Source organism: Euprymna scolopes, chromosome 24 (assembly GCF_053919585.1).
Source record: "Euprymna scolopes isolate OS-2025 chromosome 24, ASM5391958v1, whole genome shotgun sequence".
NCBI lineage: Eukaryota > Metazoa > Mollusca > Cephalopoda > Sepiida > Sepiolidae > Euprymna > Euprymna scolopes.
In genome coordinates, this window is record NC_136505.1 from 63179859 (window position 1) to 63207358 (window position 27500).

The 27500-nt window shown below is 34.7% G+C and overlaps 1 protein-coding gene across 1 annotated transcript in view; it reads right to left on the reverse strand.

Annotated features, from left to right (window-relative positions):
- The window catches only part of LOC145246748 (uncharacterized), a 208495-nt gene that overhangs the window by 20069 nt on the left and 160926 nt on the right, over positions 1–27500 (reverse strand). The window contains exon 2 of the mRNA XM_080108514.1: positions 713–873. Within this exon, the coding sequence (XP_079964640.1) occupies positions 713–873 (161 nt within the window). The remainder of the gene's footprint in view (positions 1–712; positions 874–27500) is intronic.

Here is a 27500-nt window from a genome sequence, read left to right on the forward strand (position 1 = left end):
CCCATGCTAGTCTATATATATATATATATATATATATATATATATATATATATATATATATATAAAAGTGAACGTGCGTGTATGTGTGTCTGTGTACATTTTCCTACGCAATAACTCTGTCAATTCTTAGTCTACAGACTCGAAATTTGTATATACAGGGTACTGAGATTTGGGAAAATCTTTGTGATCGGTTTTCGGCAAGAAATTGTGCTGTTAAGAGGTCAAAGTTACACGATTTGACCTTTGAGAACTCTACCAAACTCTTCCGACAATTTTGGGTCTACACACTTGAAATTTTAGGTATAGGTTCCTTGGACATGGATATAACTCATTAACTTGATTAGAGCCCAAAACAATGAAGGTTAAGGGGTCATAATAGGGGTGAAAGTTTAAAAAAATTTACCACTTTTTTTTTTTTTTTTTTTTTGCTCAACATATACCCCCAAACACCCGGGAAACGCTGGGCTGAAATGCTAGTTTAAACTATAAAGATGGAACTAAATTCTGTTTACTATATCAAAAAGATGAAGCATAATGATTGAGGTAAAAGGTTTGGAAAAGGGGGAATACATTTTCGAATTCACCTCCAGTTTGCCCCCCAAGGTTGTCCTCGACAGATATAGGAGAATTTTTTTTTTTTAAATAGTAATCAATAGAGAATATTTGAGAAACATAAAGCGTTCGACTTTTGTATTTTGTTCAAAATTCCTACCTGGGTTTCTGTCAGCATCAAAGACGTTGCCACTTCAAAGCGTTTTGGTCGTGAAAGATATTTGTTTAACTTGAACTGTCGTTCCAGTTCCAGCAGTTGTTGACTTGTAAACGCCGTCCGCGGTCTTCTTGTCTTTCCCACGATACTCGGTTGACCTTGTCCTGAAAATGAGAAAGATCACAATAAAAAAAAAAACAATGAATATTTGAATTTTATGAAAAATTCGCTCTTTAAAGTTTCGTTAGTGGGCGAGCAAAAAAAAAAAACAAAAAAAAAAACTATCGTTAAAACAATACTCATTACAAAATATTTATTTCCGAGTACTTTACTGAATAATACGCGACCTGTCTTCTCGAACGTCATCTACGTCTCTAACGTGATCGTATTTTACTTTTTCCTTGCCGTGACGGTATTTTGCGCATGGTTCGGTAAAACAATACCCATCACAAAACGTGTCAATATAAGTGAACACAAGTTGGTATTTTATGAATTAGAAAGATCTACTTTAGCCAATTGCATAGTTTTGCTAGGCCGAGAAGATTATATAATTGTGAAAGACCTACATGTGTAACGTTGAGACGTCTATACACGTAGATCCAACACGTTGTAGTGTAGTGCTTCGCAAGGAACATAAAACAAGTAATAATTACACTCGTTATTATTTTTTGTAACAACAACATTTATTTCCGGGTACTTTTCCGAATAAAACGTGATCGTGCTCCTCTACGCTCTCTGTCTTCTCGAACGTCATCTACGTCTCTAACGTGATCGTATTTTACTTTTTCCTTAACGTGACGTCATTTCGCACATGGTTCAGTATTTGCATATAGCTGCCATACACGCACCCGCGCTCGGTGACACACGCAAAAAGTGGTTGAAAAGAAATTAATTGTTTTGGACTTAAAATATAAAAAATGATTTCCATCCCTATTTGAATTCATGTTTATAAACATGACGTTAATCATAAATCTAAGACGTCACACAAAAGCTACAATTACTTTATTATGATAATGTTTTAAGCTCTGTTGATAAGAAATTCAAAATAGGCCAGTTAGTCGGACCTCGGACTGATAGATCACAAGGTTTCGGTTTCGATTTCCTATCATGGCATCTGCTTTATTATTTTCTGGGGGAGGGGAATTTATTATTTACTATTCATGTAATATTCTCAATTTTTAAATGGGGTTAATGCAACAGAGCGCAGACGTACGTTTAGCGGCTGCATGCAAATGCCGAGCCGCGTGCGAAGTGACGTCATGGCGAGGAAGAAAAGAAAACTATCACAAGAAGAACGTGTGAGCAGACGAAGGATCACGTTACAGAGGAGAATCACATTCGAAAGGACCACGGTGACATTAGAGTCGTGGATGACTTCACGGTCGTAATGAGAAGTCATGCGTGGCGGAAGTATGATATATAAAGGTCTTTTCTTAAATCTTGAAACAACGAGTTGAATTTCTTTTCAATCTCTTGTCTCCTTTGCGAAAGAGTCTACAACATGTTAGGTCTAAATATTAGCACACGTGTGTAAACGTGTGTAATGTTACATTAAGATACCTGATATGAAATAAATCAAATTCCGAAATGTATTTATTACGATAAAAAATGATAGATGAATAAAATTTGTATTTCTAGAGTCCTGAAATTATGGGGAAAACAAGCTGAGATTATTGTTAAGAAATGATGAAATATTTAACAATTTAATCTACATATTAATATTATATTAAGAGTAAAAATGTGTGTTTTACGATTCTATGTTTGTTTTTAAGGTTGTCTTAAAAAGATGGTTAATATGGAGAGAGCAAAACAGACGCAAATAAATACTTATCGGTTCAATTTTTCCGAACGACATTTAATCATAGAGATCAATTTTGACTAATTTGGGTTGATTTACGGCATATTAACCTATTAAAATGTTTTTAATTTATAATGAGTGTATGACCCTAATGAATTCGACGATCTTACTTATAACTTACGGTTAGGACAATCAACCAATGAGAAGAGTCTAACTTTGTTATGAAAAATTTCAAAATTTGGATTCAATTCAGTTCACTGTCAACCTCCGTCTTGAAACGACTGAATTGCATTGATTCTTCGCCGCCAGCTTTGTTATTAAGAATTACTCAACACTTGATATCGTGACTGCATTGATTCTTTGCCGATTTGATTTACTACCGCCATCAACACTTACCACAACCAATGCTAGTTCATTGGGTGGGTCATATATGTTGCATGTGGGATTCAAACCCCACAGAACAATTCCATTACAGCGAGCTAACCAAAGATAAAAAAAAAAAAAAAAAACAGTAGATGGATAACAGAAACAGTTCAAGGACAGCTTGAAGATCGTCCTTAAATATTTCGGTTAGCATTCCCTTTCGGGAGAAAGACTAGCTCAAATATGGGCCAACCAACGATGAACAGAATTGCATTTATTCCGAAAAGTGTGCCTTTCACCTTTTCGAAAACTTTGATCGTTGGTTTATATATTTCCAAAATTAAATCAGTTTCAAGTTAAACCATAACCGATATTTAAACAAAGTTTGATGACGACTGGTCAAGTGATGTGGATACTAAGTTGGACATAAACAAACGGAAAACATAACCTTCTTTTGTGGAGATCAATTATAACTGACCCGGATGTTTATTCATGTGTGTTTACAACTATCCACTAGAATTGGTTGCCAACTTATTTCAAAGCTCCACAACTGGTTCTCAAGCTTGATACTTTCCTGGAATAGCGAGCATAATTAAAAAGAATAGTGTCACCTAAAAGAAACGCAAACAAAATTATAATATGGAGCAGTGATATACGAGGTGTCACGGCTAAATACTAGACATTAAGCTTGTTAGCTATTAGAGATAAGAAGTAAAAAAGATTTACTGCATTCACCTGTATTTATCTTTTGTCAACTCTTGATTTTATATAAGTGTTTTTTAACGCTTTTACTGCATAATTCGATTTTATGATAAGTCTTATGAAATCGAGAAGTGATCAATTATTGCCGGCAAGTGTCTAGTCAATATAGATCATAAAGAACGGTCTGGGACTGTTCGTTGTACTTGCAAATCATTAATCAGCCTTCCGCTTTCGGCATCAAGTCAGGTTTTAAATAAGAATCTAGTATTCTCAAATGGTTACCCATCCATATACTGACCAGTAGCAACGTTGCTTAGCTTCTGTGATTTTACAGAACGTGTGTGCCAACGTGATTATAATGCATTTGGTAATACCTGGTGTAGTATTCGCCCTGGATGCGGATCGAGTTTCGAACGAATAAGAAAGTTTCTAGGGAATATTAAATTCACATTTTTTTTCAGACGCATGTATATCCCGGTTAAAGGAGAGGACATACAGCGCTAATATTCCCTAATGGTCGCCCATCTAGTATTGACGACGTTCAACGTAGCTTAACTTCCGATAACTATTATATCAACATGATTATCGCATGAAATATACGTACAATTTGTTTTAATACTGAAAAGTGTATCGCGAAAAACGAGTCATTATGAATAATAAAAAAAAAAGATTTAAGATGTTTTCATTACAATTCCTTGTTTGAATTTTTGGATGCATTAATAAATGTTGTAATTCATTCAATTTTTATTTTCATCATCAAATTTCTTGTTATACATATAATACTTATCATTATACACGCCACCTGAACCCATGAAGCCACAACTATAGTCTATGATAGGGTATGCATAACACTATGTGATTAAGCCCCAGTTAAAATTACGTGGTATTTTATGGTTTTAAAGTTATATATATATTTTTATTATTTTAAGCGATAATTGAATTCAATATTAGTTATTCCCCCCTCCCTTGTCAGTTAGGAGGCGTTATCTGCCTTAAAACTTAATTGTCGCTCCATATTTAGGGATGTGTACAAAAATGAGCCGACTATTCATTTTTAAGGGAGACAACGCTTCCTAACTCATAGAGGAAGATAATCAATAACGAATATAATTATACCTAAAAATAACAAAAATCGGCATTATATGTCATGAAGTGCATGTAATTCTCAAGTTAATGTTTAATCTACACAGGCAGTCATAATACAGACAAATAAAAATTGAGCCTAAAATCTCTACTTGATTTCAAGTAGTTATAACATCTAAACTTATCGAAATAAGTTTATAGACAGATTATCGCATCGATGTTTGCTAAGTAACAAGCGAAGCGCACATCCAGATTATGTGCTACTAACCAATATCACATGATACTGTATGACATCATGTAATTTTAGCTCCAGTCACGTGTAAGAATATTACAATGAAATTGCATTCTGTGTTGGAAATTAAGGAATGTCCTGTATGAATTGAAAGCAAGAGAAAAGCTCATTAAGTGTTGTTTCGCCTCACATTCCTATTATTAATGCGCATTTTCTGAAAAGAAATTCAATTTTACTACTGTTAAGAATATAGAGGCAAATAACTTCTCTTATTCCAAATCTGCTTTTAATTATGAAACATCACCAAAGGTATGCTGCAAATAAAAGGTGTTGTGTTTTTTTTCTGTGTTTTTTTTTCAATTTTGCGATAATTTTGTTCCCTTACATTTGATTTGATGTGGTTTATATAGTATTAAAACATTTTGTCATTATAGCTTTATTTTTACACTACTGAGCTATTTGAAAAAAAAAAAAATGAGCTATTAAAATTTATATTTGATATATATATATATATATATATATATATATATATATATATATATATATACCAATTAACTTTTATATAACTTTTGAATGAGACCGAACGTAGTGCCATTATTAATTGTTGAGGGTTTAGTTGTTGTTTTTTTCTATAGTTTAAACATAAACCATTAAAAAGGAACTTTAAAAAAGAAGACCAAAATACAGTTCTGATGTATATTTCTCCTAAGCACTAATTGTATGTTTAACAAACATAAATTAGATAAAAAGGGATAAATAAGGGGTTGGGCAGAAAATAAAACCCTATCCAATTAACTTTTATATATGAACTAAGAGACGTTGAGATCTCTAGACCCTAAGTTGAATAACTGATTGTATTCGGTTGGGATCAATTGCAATTGTCATTAATTGCGAGTTTGTCGTTAGGTAGAAAAACCAGGTGCCATTTACAATTAAAACAAAAAAAGATATCTTTACGTGTTCTAAAACTCAGAGCTGTTGTAACTTTATTTGCAAGGGAAATCGTTTTGTTGCGGGGGTGAGCGATTAAAACCAGTGCCGAAATCACGCGCTGAATTCGGACGAAGACGACGAGCGAACGATCATGGCCTGTGCAGTGAACGCACATAAGCATACGTTCGCATATTTTTTAAAAAATAATATAATTTTATTATTGATTCTACAGACTTTATGTCTAAAGCAGATAATAAACAACCTAATCAATTGGTTTTTTATCACGTGATTAAAAAGCCGAAAATGTTTCTATTCAGAAACGGAGAATGGCTAGAATTGCACACACACACACACACACACACACACACACACACACAGTCATCCACAGACAATACTGTTTTGCTGTATCACAGCTCATCAGTGCGGCTAGACAGGCAACTATATATATATATATATATATATATATATATATATATATATATATATATATATATATATATATATACGTATATGTATATATTTCCGAAAAACATACAGAGAGGTTTTGTTATTATCTATTTATCTGAGGGACAGGTTAGCCTTAACCTGACGAACCGTTAATGCTTTGTTTTAAAAGACATTTCCTACAATTATAAATATGTCATCCGGCAAAAAATCGCTTTTGTTAAAGCAGTGTCAGAGACCACATGATCGAAACTACGGCCAGTTTTGAAACCATGAACTGCCTTCGTACAAAGACAGTGATTGGACGATCACGGTCTGAGAAGTGAACACACACACACTTGGGTTCACAGAAGTAGTAATAATTTTTTTAACTAATCAAGAAGCTTCAATATCAACTGTCTCTGGCAAGACATATAAACACTTAACCCCTTTATTACAAATATCTGTCTTTTACTTGTTGAATAATACTTTTATGTAGTTGGGAACACGAGAAATTATGTTATTTATCTGTCTGTCCATCTATCTACATATATCTATCTATCTATCTATCTATCTATCTATCTATCTATCTATCTATCTATCTATCTATCTAACTGGTGAGGTAAACAAGACATGAGATGTGAAACAATGTTTTGATAAAATCTGTCAAAACTTTGTATAAACTGGAAAAGTTGTACCGGAAGTTAAGAAAATAGCTTACCGGAAGGACAAGGCTGTCATGTGATCAGGTTTGCTGGACATAGAGTCAGAATTGGAATTTGGACGTAAAGAAGAGTAGACTGGTTAACGGTTGTCGACCCCCCCCATTGGGAGGGAGATGACCCGTCTCCAAATTGGAAGTTAGAATTAACTATAAGCAAAGATTCCGACTTTCCATTTTTCTGCGTTCGACAAAAGTGAAATAAAACTAATGTAAAAGCAACCATCTTTTTGAAGTGAAATGTATTTAGTCCAACATTTTACAGCTTCCTCTCCAAGAACAGATAAAACCCAGGTGTACCACAAGATGAACGATATAGTTGAAAATAAGGTATATCGAGTACATGTATGACACACACGCGCGAGCGCACACACACACAGACACACACACATATGAACATTTAGACGATCATGGAATAATCTCAAATAGGTCACAAAGATAACTCGGGTTCGGATAGTGAAGAACCCCAATATATACATTTAGCAACACGCCACAAACAATAACACGACGTATATTAAATTAAAATTGTTACGTTGTGGGGTGGTGTTCTATGAACACCACCCCACAACGTAACAATTCTAATTTAATTATGACTAAATACCATGTTGAATGCATGTTGCATCAAACAATACTACATTCATTAGATCGCACGCAAATGTAGCAATGTGCACACTGTGGTTACATCTGTTGAGAAGCAAGCGGGAGTTTTGTGCTCGACCTGTGTAAATGTCTTTAAGGGAACACTTTATTTAATTCCAAAGTCCGTTAATTAAATTATCTATTTTGGAATGATTTTTTAATTCTTTTCTGTTTGATCACGACGTAAGTTACGGTTCAATCACCGGCCATCAATATTTTCTTGCTTTTATTCTTTAATGACTTTGACCGAACACATTAGTCAGACGACAACGCCGAAGTGAAGCTCTATACGTTTCTAGTTTTCGTCCATTTTTTTTTTTCGTCCTACACGTTGATTAATGTTCTTTGCCATTTTTTTAATATTTATTCTTCAAGGAAAGCAATACGCGATCAAATGATTTGGCCAAACTGAAAATGAACTTAATGAGACATGAATAATTCAAAATCTGTGTTCGACAAAAAGAAGCATTTTTTGTCTTCTTCCTACAAGCAATATTGATTGTTTCTGGTTTGTATTTCTTATTAAGACGAGCACCAGTCATGAATTATCTCCCTTAGTTGACGAAGAATAAATAGCGAAAAAGTAATTAATAAAGAAGCGAGGTGATTCTACTTATTTCAAATCGAAGCGTTCTTTACAGCAATTAATTTTTTCAACACGATTTTCATTTGATCTTCGACGAAAAATAAGTGATTACTATTCTTTTTAATTTCCCTTCTTTCTCCGACATTTTTAAAAAGCATTTTTAAGTGAAATGACTTTGAAGTAATGCGCTATAGGTTGGCGTTTTAGGCAAGCCTTTAGTCGCGAACATTTGAAAGTTTTATAAACTAAATTATGTAAAGAAATATGCTTGTTTTTAGCTCTGAAAACTCCACTTATGGAAGTATTGTAATCAGGTGAGAGTTCCCCATCTATTGAATACATTACCATGGGACTGCTCACTTACAGACTATAACTTAGTTTTTTCTTTATATGACCAAACATTTGCCCTTACAGTCTTCATAAGAATCCAAATATTGTACATTCCATTCATGATTTTCATAATATTCATAATATTAATATCATAATTTCATCGATTTTATTCATCTTTGATCTCAAGTGGCCTTCAAGTCGTGACTCCTTATAAAATTTATAATATAGTCGTGACTCCTTTTAAAATTTATAATATAGTCGTGACTCCTTATAAAAGTTATAATATAGTCGCAATTCATTATAAAATTATAATATAGTCGCAATTCATTATAAAATTATAATATAGTCGTGACTCCTTATAAAATTATAATATAATCGTGACTCCTTATAAAATTATAATATAGTCGAGACTCCTTTATAAAAAAGAGCAAAGCGGCGAGATTAGACGCTCCAGGTTGTATGGAATAATAATAAAAAAAAATAGTTTGCTACCTTATACATATCTTTCCCTCTGGCTCTCGTTTCTGCTCTGCCATTCGACTCCATTATACACAGCAGTGTTCCCTTCTTTTTCAATTGTGACCAACCCAGATTTGATACTCTATGCAGTCGTCTAGTGAGTAGTACTGACCCTGTTCTGCAGTATTCTATCCCGAGTAAGGCTACTAATTCAAGCATATAGTATAAATACCCGGAAGGATATTTATGTGAACATTTTAACGTTTCAAAATTAACAAAACGAGGGAGTCGAATATGGTAACGGCAAGTTGAATTCAATCCTCGCTTTCTTATGCTACTTGTTTGCTTAATCCGCTTCACAACAAAATTCCGCCATTCATCTCGGTTATGGACCAGTTTTTCAGTAAGCAGGAGCGGCATTTCAGTCTCAACCAACCGGAAGGTCCGTCTCTTTGCTGGTCGTCTTCTTGGCCTTTTTAAATGAAATCTTTTGCATATGATTTCTTTACAGTGCTTTCTTTTTGTGGCCGGGAAACATATCGTAACTATGTTGCTTTTTACTTTCTTTGTGGATCACGCATTTGACAAATTTCTTTATATAATGTCGCTTTCTGGTACCCTCATTTCGTTGATCTTGTTGCTTTAACTAAGCGCCAATCGAGAATAATAGATTTGATTATATTATATTATTATGTTGATTATACGTTGAGTAATACCATACGATTTCATTTTCATGAGTAGGCTTTCGTGTCAGACCCTGTTAAAAGCACGAGTTACTGCTAATGCACTATCCTGTGTGTGATATATACGTCCAGAGATCACGGTTAGGATATCTGTAGTCAAACGAGCTTACTTAAATCCTTACTGTACGTCAATACGTCAATAGTTTAGTACTCCTCTTATATATATATATATATATATATATATATATATATATATATATATATATATATATATACATATATATATATATATATATATATATATATATATATATATATATATATAGTCATCCACCAGTACTGTTTCGCTGTTTCACAGCTCACCAGTGCGGCTAGACAAGCAACTACCTCAAGCCAGGATCGAAACCCGACCGCCCAAACGACAGTCGGAGCGTCTAACTGTTGCGCTATTCGGCTGTTGCTATGCGGGCAGTGAATTAACAATGTTTTGATATTGTCCATATACCTAAGCTCAATTTGTTTACACAAAGAGCATCGCTTAATATGCTAATGGTAATTTGTATATCACTTCCCAATATGCGCAACCCAAGATAGCGAGCATTATAATTACACCCAAAGTAAAATAGAATATGATGTTTATATATTGGATTCCGATTACCGACTACCAAGGTGCGTAATCTTTTTGTAAGTCTTATTTAAATGTTAAATAATAAATGCCTTTATTTTCAATTAGAAAATAGAATTGGATTTGTATTTTCTGTGTCAGTCAATATCGTACTCATGCATAAATATTAAATGGAATACCTAAATGTTTCTTAACTTTTATAAAATTTATGAATATTCGATGTGTAATGTGTAATCGATAGGTGCATCACTATTTACGTTGATGTATCTCGTAAAGTTACCCAAAAAATAGTTTTTAAACATTTAATCTCAACAACATTCAGCTTCATTTCATGCTTTTTTTCAGTTATTGTATATGATTTATTTATATATGCAGCAATATGGATTGTCGATGGGTTGTAAAGTCTTAAATTTTGAGTAGTGATGGGTCAATTCCCATATTTTTCCCGATTCCGATACAATTATTGATTTCGTACTAAATTCCCGATTCCGATACAATTATCGATTTCGTACTAAATTCCCGATTCTGATACAATTATTGATTTCGTACTAAATTCCCGATTCCGATACAATTATTGATTTCGTACTAAATTCCCGATTCCGATACAATTATTGATTTCGTACTAAATTCCCGATTCCGATACAATTATTGATTTCGTACTAAATTCCCGATTCCGATACAATTATTGATTTCGCACTAAATTCCCGATTCCGATACAATTATTGATTTCGCACTAAACTCCTGATTCCGATACAATTATCGATTTTGATTCCAATTCTTTATAAATCTCGAAATATTTTACTATTAAGTTGTTATTTTTCCCGCATATCGTAAAAATGAAAAATAAGTAGATACTTTGTCAAACGTAAAAATACACTTGTGAGCGATAATCAATAGACTTTAGTTTTACTAGTAGCTTAAAATCAATAACTATTTACTACATTATCATTACTACTAGCAATGGTAGATTTTACTTTAAACAAAATAATAAAAACTACAATTAAAAAAAATCGTTTTTTGGCATCGGAAAATAGGAAAAAAAAATTTCCGATTCCGATACCCTCAAATGTTCCTATTTTTTTTTCATTTCCCGCTTCTGATTCCGATTAATCGTCCCAACACTTTAGAGGCCTTGTTGTGCACTTCCCTCTGCATAAGTTTTCTTTAAGACGTCCTAGTTAATAAGAAAGTATTTATGTTCTGCTAACTGATGATGGAGTCGATGAGTCGAGAAACACAGTATTGGCTATTGAGATAGTATTTCGAGAAGCGGAAAATTTTTTTTGTATTTACCCCAGTTCACTTTCATAGCTCATTCTTTTTTTCAATAGGCTTCAAGCTCAGAAGTAGAGTGCTTCAATTTAGTAAGGAGCGTGACATTAGCAGCATAATGAATAATAGTACATCGCTAATTGCTAATTGCTAATTGCTAAGTATCTTCATTAACATAGTTAATATCAGAAATGTATAAACTGCCTGTTTCTTTCCCCAACTCTGAATGAAATAGAAGTTTGTATTATAGGAATCATTGTTGTATTTCTCTTTAAAATAACCCCATTCAAAAGGGTTGATATGGCGTAAAATCAGGTAAACCAAACAAATCTAATAAAGTTGCACAGACGCTGATATTAAAAATGAATAACATCCGCAAGAGAAAAAGTTTAACGAAAGAGAAAAGAAAGATCGGTAAAGCCCCCTCCCCACCCCCATAAACTGAAATTAGATTCGGCTGGTCGATTCCACAGTCGGACGGTGCTGGGGAAGAAGGTAAGTTTGACTTTACACGCAAGTCTTGACAATTGTTGACAATAAAATTAACGGTAATCTCGGGTCCGCCGCAAAACCGCATTACTCTACAAAAAGCACTTGGTTTTAATAGAGCGTAATAGTTCGTCAGTTTCTAATTCGAATCATGGAACAGATTACACACACACACATACACACACATGCGCATACATGCGCAAGTATATCACAGTACACACGCACACATATACATACAGAGATAAATGGACACAGGACCCAGACAGAGAGAGAAGGGAAAATAGAGAGATGAATACGTAGAGGGAGTGATAATGCTTACCGAGACAGATACACGCAAAAAGACAAACACGCATGTGCATACAAACACTTTAAGCTCACACACACGCGCGCATAGACACATGTACAAACATAGATGCATATATAAACGTACAGAAACAGATAGACACACAGAAACTCTAACATGTACATAAAAACTGACACTCCCGCACACATTCATAGACATAAATACACTATATAGGCACAAGCATACATACATGTACAAGCATTTTCAGATCGCGCGCACGTGTACACGCGTACACATATACATATACACATACATACATAAGCACACAAACGTAGACAAATAGACATACAGCCACACAGAAACAGGTATACGTGAACACTGTCACTCACACACTATAAATACACAAAACGAGAAAAACCTCGATTTACAAAACGTTTCGTCATTAAAGCAGAATGGCTTGTGTTAATTCTGTCGGCCATTTTGACTCTTATTCCCGCCTGTCCATACGAATCAAAATCACGCACAACAAAAGATAAAAAAAAGCAACACAACTAAATACATCTACATTGTCTTATAAAGAGAGACATTTTCTTTTCTTTTCTGGTGTGTTTCATTCGTTTATTATTTTTCTTTTTTGAGCCGTTCAAGCAACAACGCCAATCGAGTCGCCATGATTTCTGCTGTTTAATCCAGCCGATCCGAATGCGTCGATCAGGGCGGCGTCTCCAAATCTCTCAACCCTTCCATAGTCGCCGTCTTCTTGCTATCACTCTCTCTCTCTCTCTCTCTCTCTCTCTCTCTCTCTCTCTTTCTCACTTCAACACCCTCTCAGCAAAGACCAATCGATAGAATCACTACCCCTCCCCGATTGCCCGTCTTCCCACCCACCCGGTCCCGCCAAATGATTAATAACTTCCTAGCCTCATTTCGATTCCCGTTTCGCCTAAATGAATTATTTATGCGAACTGCTTGAACAGTCTGTATATTGGAAGGCAATTTTGGTCAGTTTTGTCATAGTTTGTTTACCAATGGCAATACTTTACCAGTTTTTGTGCCAGAGATCAGAGATAAATTTAAATAACACGAGATAAACGAGCTGAAAACAGTCCAGAGTTTTTGGCCCGCTTGCGATAATCGTGGTGTCGATGGTGTCGATGATGTCAGTGGTGCCAATGAGACCAGTAGTACTGATGGTGCCAATAGGGCCAGTTATGTCGATGGTGTCCATGGTGGCGATGATGTCAATAGTATCGATGATGTCAATTGGGCTAGTAGTGCTAATGGTGTCGATGATAACAGTGGAACCAGTGGTACCGATGGGGCCAGTGTTAACTTTGGTGTTTATAGGGCTAGTGATGCTGATGGGACCAATGGTGCTGCTGGCGCCAATAGGGTCGATAGCGTCAATGGGGCGAGTAGGACCGATGAAATCAGTTGTGCCGATAGTGTTGATCGAGATAGTAGTGCCGATCGTATCATTGAAGTCAGTTGTGCCGATGGTGTCGGTGGGGCCAGTGGTATCAATGGTGTGAATGAACTCAGATTGTGCTAATGGGCCCAGTGGTATCGATGAGGCCAGTGATGTCGATAGTGTCAATTGGGCCAGTGGTGTTAATGTGAGCAGTTGTATCGATGAGGCCAATGATGCTGAAGGTGCCAATTGGGCCAGTGGTGTCATTGGGGCCAATGATGTCGATGAGGCCAGTAGTGCCGATGGTGTCATTGGGATCAGTGGTATCGATAGGGACACTATTACTGATGGACTCAGTGTTGTAGATAGTGTCAATGGTGCTCATAGTGTCACCTTTTCGTTTTTACTTCTATTCTCGTAATAACTTTCTTTCTTTTTTTAAACAACTTTCGGCTTTCGAGCTAAAACTTAAATGTAGTACCAGTTCTGTCCTTTGCCACTCGACATTTTTACGTGAATCATACCAGTTAGGATTCTACCCTTTTTGCGCCATAGCAAATTTTTCATGAAGGCATAATCTACATGGGTCGTATAGGTCCCTACACGTGGTAGCTTGTCTTATTATTTTCCATTCGACTACCGGCGAATGTCCGCTTTCTTTGAGTACCCAGTATTTATTCGCTAGTGTTGTTTTTATACGATGTTTTTTTATTGTTGAATGTATGTGCATATAAGTATGTACACATATATTATTTATATATAAATTAAAAAAAAAAAAAAAACACTAACCTAGTTTTAAAACAGATCCTTCGTCCGATAAATGCATGCCTATTGGTTGATAGGAAGGGCGCGGTGGATACTAGAAAGCCGATTGGCTAACTAAAATCTCAATAGAAGAGGAGCATATAAAAACGATAAACAACCACAGAACTCGCGCATAAGCCTGAAAAGTCCTAGAGTGGATGAAACGCGGAATATATTCAGTGTAGCTTAATCGCCATATATATTTTATAAATTACTATATATATATATATATATATATATATATATATATATATACATAGCATTATGTAAACACACATATCACCGTATATATATATATATATATATATATAATTTATTTATATAGACACATAGTCGCTACCCTGAACATGCTAAATTTTTCGGACAGTTGGCTTACTAAAAAAAAAAAAAAAAGTCACTCATCAGGGGATGCAAAGAAGTTTATTTGCCACTGAATGCAGCTGGTTCTCAAATAAAAGAAGTGAAAAATATTTTTTTATATTTATAAAAATAAAATATTAAATTGACAACTTAAAGCAGGAGGGGTGACATTAAGTGACATTTTACGCTCAAAATAGAAGGCGATGGGGAAAAGAGAATATTAAGGCTTAATAGGGCAGATGAGAAGAATAGAAAAAGATACAAAAGGAAAAAGAAAGAACAGCTAAAAAGAAAAGGAAAAGAGGAAATAAATAAAGAAAGAATAAAGGAAAAACAGAAAGATGGAAGAAGAATGAAGGGGTCAGTATGATTACACTAGTATAAGTTATATATATATATATATATATATATATATATATATATATATATATATATTAGAGAGATAGATGATGCAATTCATCTTTGCAAGCGACAAAATAACAGTAAGAATTGAAAAGAATAAGAACATGTTTCAAAACAAGTTCTGACTATCAACAACCGAGTAGTGTCCATCTCCGAATTAAGTGAAGGGGGCGTATTTTTCCGAAATATGAATTTCGCGAGTCTTATTTAAAATGATGATAAATCTTGTCGGGTCGTGTGTGTCCTATTCGAATCACATGGAATTGGTTGATTAATATTTCTGCTTTAACCCCGCGTATTTATCCCTCCCCCCTCTCTCTCTCCTATTCTCACGAACTTCAAGCTTTTTTCTACTTCTTTCTCTATTTCTCTGTTTCTGTCTGTCTTTCACTATTTATATGTCTCTATATATTTACCTGTCACCGTCCTCCTGATTTATAGAGCGTTGTGAACCTGGCGAATTATTTGGGAATGCATTCATGGGCCCTAACAAGTGCTCCTTATTAAGTATTTGAACGAACATCGAATTTTCTATTTTGACGTCTCATTTGCTCGTTTTACACAAGATCAGATAATATTCATAGTTGTTTGGAAAGAAAACATTGTTAGCACACTTTTCTCAACTGCATAGAAAATTGCATCATTTCTCCCTCTCTCTCCCCCCTTCTCCCTTACTCTTTCAATATATATATATATATATATATATATATATATATATATATATATATATATACAATAGAACCCCGGGATACGACATTAAAATTAATAACAAAATACATTACAATATATAATACACAGGTATATAATCAAATTACATTATGAATAACACCGTAAGGCGGGGCAAATACTGTAAACAGCAGCCGAAAAAACATCGTATTCCACATCGTAGGCTGAAAAAACCGTATCATAGGGGCAAGGGCCACCGTATTCCAGGGTTTTAATATATATATATATATATATATATATATATATATATATATATATATATATACATATATATATATATATGTGTGTGTGTGTGTGTGTGTGTGTTGAGTAAGCTAAACTGAAAAATTAGTGTTTCATTCTCGAAGTAAATGGTAAAACTAAGCTTTACTGATACTAATAATTGAATTAAGTAAAAACTATACGTATATATATATATATAAATATATATAAATATAAATATATATATACATATATACATATTATTAATAATATGTCTATGTAGAATGTAACTGTATATGTATAAAATTATGTATATGCCGAAAATTAGTTTTTGAAAATGTGAATAAGCACAGGCTTATAAAAACAAAGGACACAAAGACATTAAAACTTGATAAATACATATCAGCCATATCTCTAGAGCTAATTCATTTGGTAAAACAAGCTTTATTCAAGAGCACTATATAAGAAGTAAAGGATGCTGATGAATGATATAATTATATTAATAAGAAGAAGAAAAAGAAGAAGAAGGAGGAGAAAACGGAAAAAGAAATAACAGGAAAAGAACAAAAAAAAGAAGAAAAGTGACAAGAAAAGAGAAAATAATTTGAAAATTAAGAAGAAGAGAAATAATATGATGAAAAAGGAGAAGATGAAGAAACAGAAACAGAGGAGCATAATGGCGTAGAAAATGGGAAGAAAGGGAAGTAATCGAAGAAATAAAGATAAAGAAGATTCAAAGAAAAACAAAAGTAGTATGAGGAACAAGATGAAAAAGAGTAAAAGCAAAAAAAAAAAAAAAAAAAAAAAATTAGTAAGACGAAAAGAATTAAAACCACAGATAATGATGCAGAGAACCATTGATGATACACTTTCTATGTTAATCACACATTAAGTGTATAAAGCTAAAACTTAATATTATTTATTGGATTTCGACGATCAATAAATGACAAAAACCAGAAATGATATTTTCATTAATACTATTATATTATATTTCATCATACGATTAATACTATTATATTATATTTCATTATACGATTAATACTAAAAGTCATAACAAATATAAAATTCAAACAATTCTGATCTGGTTTCTTGAAGCGGTTCGATTTAGTAGGAATAGAAATAATGTTGAAGAATAGAAAAATTAAAAAAGAGGAAACGACATCAGCATAAAAGAAGAAAACCAAGAAATAGAAGAAGAAGAAATAGAAGAAGAAGAAGAAGAAGAAGAAGAAGAAGAAGAAGAAAAAAAAGAAGAAAATAAGAAGAAAGTAATGAGAAAAAATATATATGTATATACTTAATTCGAAGAAGAAAAAAAAGAAAAAAAGAAGAAGAAGAAGAAGAAGAGGAAGAAGAAGAAGAAGAAGAAGAGGAAGAAGAAGAAAAAGAAGAAGAAAAAGAAGACGTAGAAAAAGAAGAAGGAAAAGAAGGACAAGAAGAAAAAAAAGAAGGAGAAAAAGAAGTAAAAGAAGAAAGAGAAGAAGAGGAAGAAGACGAAGAAGAGTAACAACAACAACAACAACAACAACAACAACAACAACAGCAGCAGCAGCAGCAACAGCAGCAACAGCAGCAATCATAAAACGAAAAACGGAGGAATGCATACTGTTGCATGTTTTAGCAGGAAAATAAAAGCAAAATTAGATCATTTTGAAACGAAAGACTATGTAGCGCCAATCTGTGATGGATCGGGACGTCTATCTTCTAAAAGAGTATTTGTGTTAATGATAAATATTTGTTTAGACGAATGAGTCGTTGAAGAGAAGTCAGGCCGGATGGGCGCCAATCGTGTTTGAAATGGTTCGCGACGTATCCGCCATTGTCTGTGGTGGGATGAAAAAGCAGTGAACGTTTCAATCAATTAAATGGACGATTTTATTCAGTTTGGTGACGACCATCATTTGTGCTTTTGCCTACTCCTGGTGGAAAGGGGAGTAGAGAGGTAAAAGGGACCAATGCGGAAGAAGGAGAGTAAGATAAAGAAAGAGGGAGAGAAAGAAGGAAAACAATGAGATGAACAGAAAAAAATGAAAGAGAAGAAGAAGAAAGAGGAGGAGGAGGAGGAGGAGGAGAGAAGGAAAAGCATAATAGAATAAGAATTAAAGAGATGAAAAAACAAACAAACAAGAGAATATGATAAAACAATTTAAATAAACGAAAAAATAGATTAAGAAGAAGATAATTAAGAATTAGAAGAATGAAGTGGAGCAAGAGAAGAAGAAGAAAACAAAGAAGAAGAAGAAGAAGAAGACAAATATTTATAGAAGAAAAAGTAGAAAAAGAACAAACGAACAGAAATGCAATTAAAAATAAACGAAACACGTAGAATAAAAAAAAGGAAAAGAAGTAAAATTATAGAAGAAAAATTAAAGAAAAAAATGAAAAAAAGCAGAAAAAGTAGAAAAAATTGAAGAACAAAAATTGGCGAAAGAGTAATAAAAAGGAAATAAAAAGAAGAATTTAAAAAATAATTAAAAAAGAACGAAAGAAGTTAAAGAAAAAAGTAAAAACGAAGAATGAAAACAGTAGTATTAAAGTAGTAGTAGTAGTAGTAGTAGTAGTAGAAGAAGAAGAAGAAGAAGAAGAAGAAGAAGATGATGAAGAAGAAGAAAATAATATGAAGGAGAAGATGCAGAAGAAAAGATGCACAAAATTGGAAAGCTGCAGCAAAAAGCGAGGAAAGTGGAGAAAAGAGAAATATAAGAAAATTTAAAGACAAACGCTATCACGATACTCCCCCCCACCCCCACCCTTAGCTTTCGTCAAGCTAAACAAGTGAATTAGCCTTTCTCTACTCAATCGCATTCGCCTATTAACCAATTATTTTCACCCACTTAACACTGATTTATTCCCGTTAATGGAAGGCGGTGATTAATTTTTCTTGTCCCTTTCTCTTATTTGGACCCACTCTTTCCTGAACTCAAGCGATACTGTTGAGAGCACGAGAAACTAATCACTATAAAAACTTTCCGGCAAAAACATCAATACGTAAAGTATTACTCAACAGGGTGGAAAATTAGTGAAACGTTTACCACATCCCTCCCACTGACACTGACTCCTCCTCACTGTCTCTGGCTCTCTCTCTCTCTCTCTTTCTTTCTCTCTCTCTCTCTCTGTCTCTCTCTCTCTCTTTTCGCATGAAATGCTGAGGAACTGGATCACTAAATACGCCATTCCCACCCGGTCATGGAATGGCGAACGTGTTTTTGCGACATGTTAATATCGCCTGGCGAGGCGGCCATTTTTAGGCCCATGAAAATTCTAAATAGCTAGTCTCCCCTCCCTGAAATTTCATCTGCTGTGCTATCTCCTACTCTACTCTCCTGAACACCTCTACCTGCCTACTACCCACACCAACCTGACAATCTGATTCACTTACTGACCCCCCCCAGCTGTCTCTTTGGCTTCTATATTTTATTTATTTATTTTTTTTTCATCACCTAACATTACCTTTCTGTCGTTTTCTTCCATATTTTCCCCTCGAGAGACAAGGGCAGATTAAGAAGAAAAATGGATACACAGTCCAGCAAATGATGCACAAGAGAATCAAGAAGAAGAGGCTGGGGTAGATTGAGAGTTGGAATAAAACGTGTTAAAGGTGGATGAGTTCGTGTGTAAGATGGGCGGGGTGGGGGAACAGAAGTAAAAAGAAAATTATGACCTGCCATAGGAATTGACCCCTACCCCCACAACCACAAAATAGGATGAAGTTGTAGCGAATGTTCAGCTTGGGGGAAAGCAAAGAAAGGGTCTTGAATTAAAAACCTGTTCTTTAGTTAAGCTTTTTCCAAGAAAGAAATGAAAGGTCCCACTTTTCCACAATTTGATTTGCCAGCAACTCGGGTAAAATCGCCACGCGAAGCGTATATTTGAGAATAAGACAAGGAAGGGAAATTACTTGAGTGACTCCTCCACACACTTTATGCGTATACAGAGGGAGAAAGGATAAAGAACTCTCAAACGCGCCCTGTTCAGTAGAAACATCACAAACAGATGAAGCTTCTTTCTTTTAACAAAACAAACTTCTCAACCATCGATTGCCAATGACAAACCCCTACCCGAAAGCTCACCCTTCCAACTTCTCGGTTTAGCATTCATAGGCAACATGAATTAGATCAAATATATTAAAGACATTGCAAAGGCTGCTGCAAAAAAGGTGGGCTCCCTCTATCGTGCTAGTAATTACCCACATCAGAGACTATTCTATATCCTTACAAAGCCACAATTCGCCCATGCATGGGGTATTGTTGCCACCTCTGGACTGTGCCCCACTCGACGTACAAACTCCCGATTAACCTGTTAAGCAGCAATATCCTCCCCTTCACCCTTGAAGTTCCTAGATGCTTGAAAGGCTTCTTACTCTAGTAGTTTATTCCCTCGGACTGCTAGACTTTGGAATTCCACCTCCTGTTTTCTGCTTCTCGAACTGAATTAAACCTCCAAAAGTAATGTGAACAGACATCTCGCTGCTCAACTCACCAACGTTAGACACGATCTCAAATAGTAGACCCTTAAGATCAAGTGGCAATACTCTTTGTTGTGTGAGGTGGGGATGAAAAAGAGTAAACCCCATAAAAATGATATGGGACTAGTCTTCAGCGAAAACATCTCATTCATACATGGCGGATCTGTATACTTCTCTATGTGAAATAAATAGGTATTTATTTGCTTCTCCACGAAAACAAATTAGACACAAGGTTTAATGTGGAGAAAAGCAGCCCCCCCCCCACAAAAGGGGACACCCTGGCAGTATCCAATAAAAAGCATAGTTACAAGAATCAAATGGAGAGGTGCATTGGTTAGTGTATCTGGAAAAATCAGTTGTAAAAATGATATTCTCCTGAAGGTTGAAGGTTCAATTCTCAGTGTGGTCGACCAAAAAATAAAATTGCAAATTACTTAAGATCTCTATCCGGTCATGGCTGACGTAACGAGAACGTGCTACTCCCGTGAAGCAAATAAAGGGTTCCGTTCGAAATTCCGTCAAGGTTCCCGAGTTCGACAGAAACATTCCCGCGTTCGACAACATACACCTAGAGAAAGTCGGAGATTACATCGGCCGAAACGTTGTGAAAATGACATTAAAGATAAAAACAGTAGTCCGAAGAATCCAAAATAATACAAATAACCAGTCCTTATCTCAGAAATTCAGAAACGTCAAATGGAGAAAATAAAAACATCGTCATTCCACGTGAAGCGCATAGATTTTGAAGCAGAAACGTTTAAGAAATCATAACGGCGATAATGCCTAAGATACGCTCAAGTTTCATTAAATAGTTTAATACCCATAGTCTACACTAAATTGGAGGAGTGTAGAAAGTGTATCTCGCGTTTACTTTCGACAGCCGCGCAACACAGACCTCCTTTATTTTGTCCTTTAGTCCTCACACTCTATAAGCAATGTTTCCGACGAAGACGGAAGAATTGCAGTTTTCTAAGTCAAAATCTATTCCATCTAACACTTATGATTGGCAAGTTTTTGACCTTGAAATAGCATTTTTAAGCTCCTTACATCAAGTGGCTTCATGTCTTGTCTGAGCTGTTTTTCATTAAAGAAGTAACCATATTTACAAAGAGATAAACACCCTTTTGAATGTGAACGAAAAGAAAAATGAACATTATTTTTTAAAGGCCGCAAATAAGTAAAGTTTTGCTTTAACGTTCAAATTTCAGATTTTTAAATATCACTTTCTACTGAAGGTTGTCTTTAAAATGTTTTCGGTTGTACTCTCAAAGTGTTATTTCTTTTTCCAAATCAGTCTATCAAACTAAAGTTTTAAATAATATCTCACGACACGTTAAACGCATTTGATTTTATTTCGTCTCACGATATGATTTGATTATTTGATGAAATGTGAAGCTTCTTGTCCGGTAGTCACACAATGAAACCGATGAAGAACGTGTAGTTGGTTTCGGCCAATCATATCCAATCTTTGAGTCGTGAACAAATTAGATTTGTCTCTTATAAAAACTCTGTTGATTCTGATTGATTAAATATTAAATCAGTAAGAATTAAACGAAACAGCCGAATCCAATAATGCAGCCTTTGTTTACAATTGCAAGTAATTAAGCGAAAAGCAAAGCAACATTTATAGTGAAATCAATAAATATTAAAATGGCGGAAATCCCTGAAGAGTTTTTCTTTTTTTTTTTTGGTTTACTTTCTTTCCGCTTTTTAATTTGACTTTATTTTATGACACTTATTCATCATCATTAATTTGACGTGCAACTTAACTCGACTCGGCTTCTACTCGACAGCTAATTTCGTCCCTAGCAGCTGCATATTGGTAATGAACTATTTGCTAAAATTACCTCCCATTTCTTTCTCTTTTTCTTAATCTCTCTCTCTCTCTCTCTCTCTCTCTCTCTCTCTCTCTATTATAGATTAGTGGCCTGGCAAGGACACAGGTGAGGCAACCAAGCAAAAAAAAAAAAAAGAAAAAAATTTAAGAAAAATTTATCCCAAAGCAGCAAGCCTGACAAGACACTATATGGAGGCAAATTTGAAAATATAGGTTCTTTTTTACCAATTGTTATAAAATATGAACTATAGAATAGTATTATAATCTTTAAAAAGCCTTCAACTTTCCAAATAGTTACGTCTCATAAAACCAAAGATACGAGCATTTCAACATTCAATTTGGCTACTAGCATATATATATATATATATATATATATATATATATATATATATATATATATATATATATATATATATATATATATATATATATATATATATATATACTAGCAAAAGTACCCGTCGTTGACTGGGTTCAAAAACAGCCTACAGAAAATGGACTCTGATTTATTAAAGTATGATAGGTTATTAAAAGGAAGGGTTGTAAAGAGATACCTTCGAATTCGGGGGATATCAAAACCAAAGACAATATATGATGAAAGTAAAAATAAGATAGATACACCCCATAATTTATTATGCCATACCTGTTCACACTGAAACAATTATCACAATATTCTGTGGATCAATATTAAAAAACCTTGTTAAACTTTGTGACATATTTCCATTCTATTGAGGTTAGGCGCGAACGAACACCCTATAATTTTACTATACCATATTTCTTCAAACTGAAACATAATTATCAAAGAATACTTACGCAGATAGATATGAAAAGTCTTTATTAAAGTTTGTGCCTATTTTCATTCTATGGAGGTCAGGCGCGAACGCAGACCCCACAATTTTATTATATCATCCCTATTTAAGTTAAAACATACTTATAAAAGTATTCTTATATCAAAAACACTTGTAAACGTTTTTTTTTATTTTTAAATTTTTTATGTCCATACTTTGTGGACCAGGCGCGAACGCAGATCCCACAATTTTAATGAACGACCGTTCAGCAGGATCAAACATACCCATTCCTGTGTCTCGATACATCTTCTATCATTATATGTAATCAGTTTTTTTTAAATAGTCAACCATATAGGAGCCTATTCGTGACCAAACGCGCGCGCACACACACAGACACACACAGACACACACACACACACACTCACACATTCAGCTTTATATTATAGATATGTATCCATAAACATGTCACATTTATTTTACAATATTATAGGTTACAAATTTCAGCGACTATTGGTAAGAATTTTACAAATTAAAGCTCGTTGAAAAGATAATGACCTGAATAGTGTAGTGCACTCTGTGATATTTGTTCTTAAGGTCGCACATTAAGGGGATCATCCACCATTCAGAGCCTATTTTTAACACTTAAAAAAAAGGATATTTTAGAAATAAGAGAACTATTCATTAGATTTTTACAAACTAAGGTTTTAGCTTAATTTATGCAATAGTAAGTGTAAACTTTGCCTTTTATGTCGTACATTAAATGTGTCAATCATTGTTATTTGTTATTCAAGTCTTTCATTTGAATTACAAAATATCTGATATTTCAACCAAAACCACTGGCCTTGATGGAGAGGAGACTAAATCTTGCTAATATGATTTCAAATGATTTAAAGAACAGCAAGAAGTAATATGATTCCAAACTTTTTGGATTATTTTTAGTGCTTGTCTATAGATTTGGTGAAATAAATATGTTAAATCATTTCTATATTTCATTTGATATATTTAACATATATTTATTTCACTAAATCTACACACAAGCATTAAGAATAATCTAAAAAGTTTGGAATCAAGTCTCCCCCCCCCTGCTGTTATTTTAGATCATAATAGCAAGTTTTAGTTTCCTCTCCATCAAGGTCAGAGGTTTTGGGTATATATATATATATATATGGGGCCTCACCACTGGATATAGTTTAAGGTCATATCAAGGACCTACATATATATATATATATATATATATATATATATATATATATATATGTATATATATATATATGTGAACGTGAAAGTGTCTGTCTGTTTGTGTACATTTCCCTATACAATAACTTTCAGTCTACTGACTCGAAATTTGATATACAGGGTAGTGAGATTTGGGAAAATTTTTGTAATTGTATTTCGGCCAGAAATTTGTCTGTTAAGGGGTCAAAGTTCAACGGTTTGACCTTTGAGAACTCTAACAAACTCCTCCGTCAATGTTGGGTCTAAACACTTGACATTTTTAGATATAGGTTCCTTGGACATGGATCTAACTTAATAATATGATTTGAGCCCAAAACAATAAATGTTAAGGGGTCATAATAGGGGCCAAAGTTTTAAAACATTTGACCTCTGCGATCTCTACTAAATTAATAAAGACAATTTCTGGTCTAAATATTTGAAATTTTACAAAAAAGGGTATTCAGAGATAGGGCAAGCTTTTTAATCGGTTTGGACCGAGAATTTGAGCTACAAATATATAAATCTATGTGTTTATGTTTTCATGTCTGCCTAAAACTTTTGACAGAGGCGACGGGTTTTCACAAGATCAGTATCGTTTTGAAGCTCGACCCTTCAGACGACAAATACCGAAAAATTGGCTAAAAACATTAATATCTTCACCTTCAACTGGGCACTTTTCTACAGGGAAGGGTTGCTTTTTTCGCCGATATTTTCGAAAGTCATCCCCTCTTTTCGATTATCTAGCCTTAATTTAAACCTACGTCACTTCCGGTTTGGTGGTGGTCGTAACAAGCAAAGACGTCACGTTTTTTTCACGTTGTTTCATCCTTTGCGGTACGGATTCGAGCCTGCCTTCCTATTACCACATTTTTTTTTTTTTTTTGCTCAACACATACCTCCAAACACCCGGGCAACGCCGGCCACTCATACTAGTATATACATAAGAAGGGGAAAATGTGTGTGTGTGTGTGTGTGTGTGTGTGTGTGCATGTGGCTGTCTGTCTGTTTGTGTACACTTCCCTACCGAATAACTTAGTCAATTTTCAGTCTACAGACTCGAAATTTGACATACAGGGTATTGAGATTTGGGAAAATCTTCGTAATCGGTTTTCAACCAGAAATTTGGCGATTAAGGGGTCAAAGTTCAACGATTTGACCTTTAAGAACTCTACCAAACTCCTCCGTCAATTTTGGGTCTAAACACTTGAAATTTTAAATATAGGTTACTTAACATTAAATTTAATTTGAGCCCAAAACAATAAATGTTAAGGGGTTATAATTGGGATCAAAGTTTTAAAAACTTTGACGTTTGCGGTCTGTACCAACTTTTCTCTATAGTAGTTAAGGAAGCCTATTATATAGAAAGGAATTACCGTACATATTCTCGCTTTTTAATGCAACGCGTGACTACTTGCCTCGGCTGTAACGTTACCCACGTCTGAAACGTGATCTCTATCCTTCTCTCTAATCTGATCCTCGGTCTGCACACACGTTCTTGTAATCTTTTTCCTGGTCGTGACTTCATCTCGCCCACGGCCCGGTTATTTTCATATAGCTTCTATACGCGCGTCTGTGCTCTGTTATAAAAAGACCAAGGAGGGAAGAGACAATCCAGATCCCCACTGGAAGAACACGGATAGTACTAGAATTCTGAAGGATGGAGGCTTATTGCGATTCAAATTACAAAGAAAACCACAGCTGCTAATATGGGTAAATCAATGGTTAATGAGTGTTGCGATAACGTAAAATTATTTACGACGGTTTTCAAAAGTAGCAGGGTGTACTGGAGATCTGGTGAAACTTGCTGTCACTAAGACTCCAGGGAACACCATTTGTTGTTTCTAGTGAGCGATAATGACTCGTGTGAGAATTCCTAGTGAGTAAATAATAATAATAATAATAATAATAATAATAATAATAATAACTTTTTATATAAATAAATGAAATAAATAATAAGATATGAAAATAAAATAAATGTATAAATTCTAAACAAATACATCAGTCTCGACTGCTACCACACAAAATAGATGTGAATGATCAATGAGAATGGAAAAACTGGGAAAGGGGGAGCACTACCCAGACCTTCACTAGATGGATGCAAAGAGCACTGAGACCTTGGAAAGGCTGGTTTCCACCCAAATTCCATTACAGACCAATAGTTGTTGCCAGCGGGAAGTCAATGGCAAACTACGATTGCGATAACGCAGTCATTTGCAAAGTTTATCGAAAGAAGTGGAGAGTTTTGGAAATCCGAGGAGACTTGTTGTCACGCAGACTCCACATTTTTGTGGGTGTCACCTCACACAGACACCACACTAAGTAATGAGGGTAAGGAGGATGGAAAGACCAAGGAGAAAAAGCACTAGGCAGACCTCCGCTGGCTGAGTGCAAAGAGGACTAGGTCTTTGGAGACGATTATTGCTACCTAAATTTCAGTGAAGACCAATAGTCGCCGTCAACAAGAAATAAATGGTAAGCGGTTGTGGGGATAACGCAAAATCTTTTGCAAAGGTTATCGAAAGAGGTGAACATTGCTGGAATTATGAGACGACTTATTGTCACTCGGACTCCAGGGAAGAACATAAGTTGTTCTCAAAGAGCAATATTTGATGATGGTTTGTGTGACTACTCCTAGTAAGTAAATATTACTAACAACAACAACAACAACAACAATGCTTAATATTATTGTTCTATAGATCTACAGGGAAATATTTCGGTTTATTTTAGCATAGCGACTATTGTTAGAAGCGCCGCGCCGCTAACTCAGAAGAAGCCGTTCTCTCGGTCATTCGCTTAGATCGGGTAGAGGTTGTACATAATTTCATTCTCCTAAAGAGAAAAGGCAGATAAATGATACAAGAGAAAGTTAATTAATAAAGTAATAGCCGCCGGCAGTTGGCTGACCCGCCCTCCACCTATAGCCCGCCTGCATATTAGGCAAGAGACAAGGGGGAGAAGGCA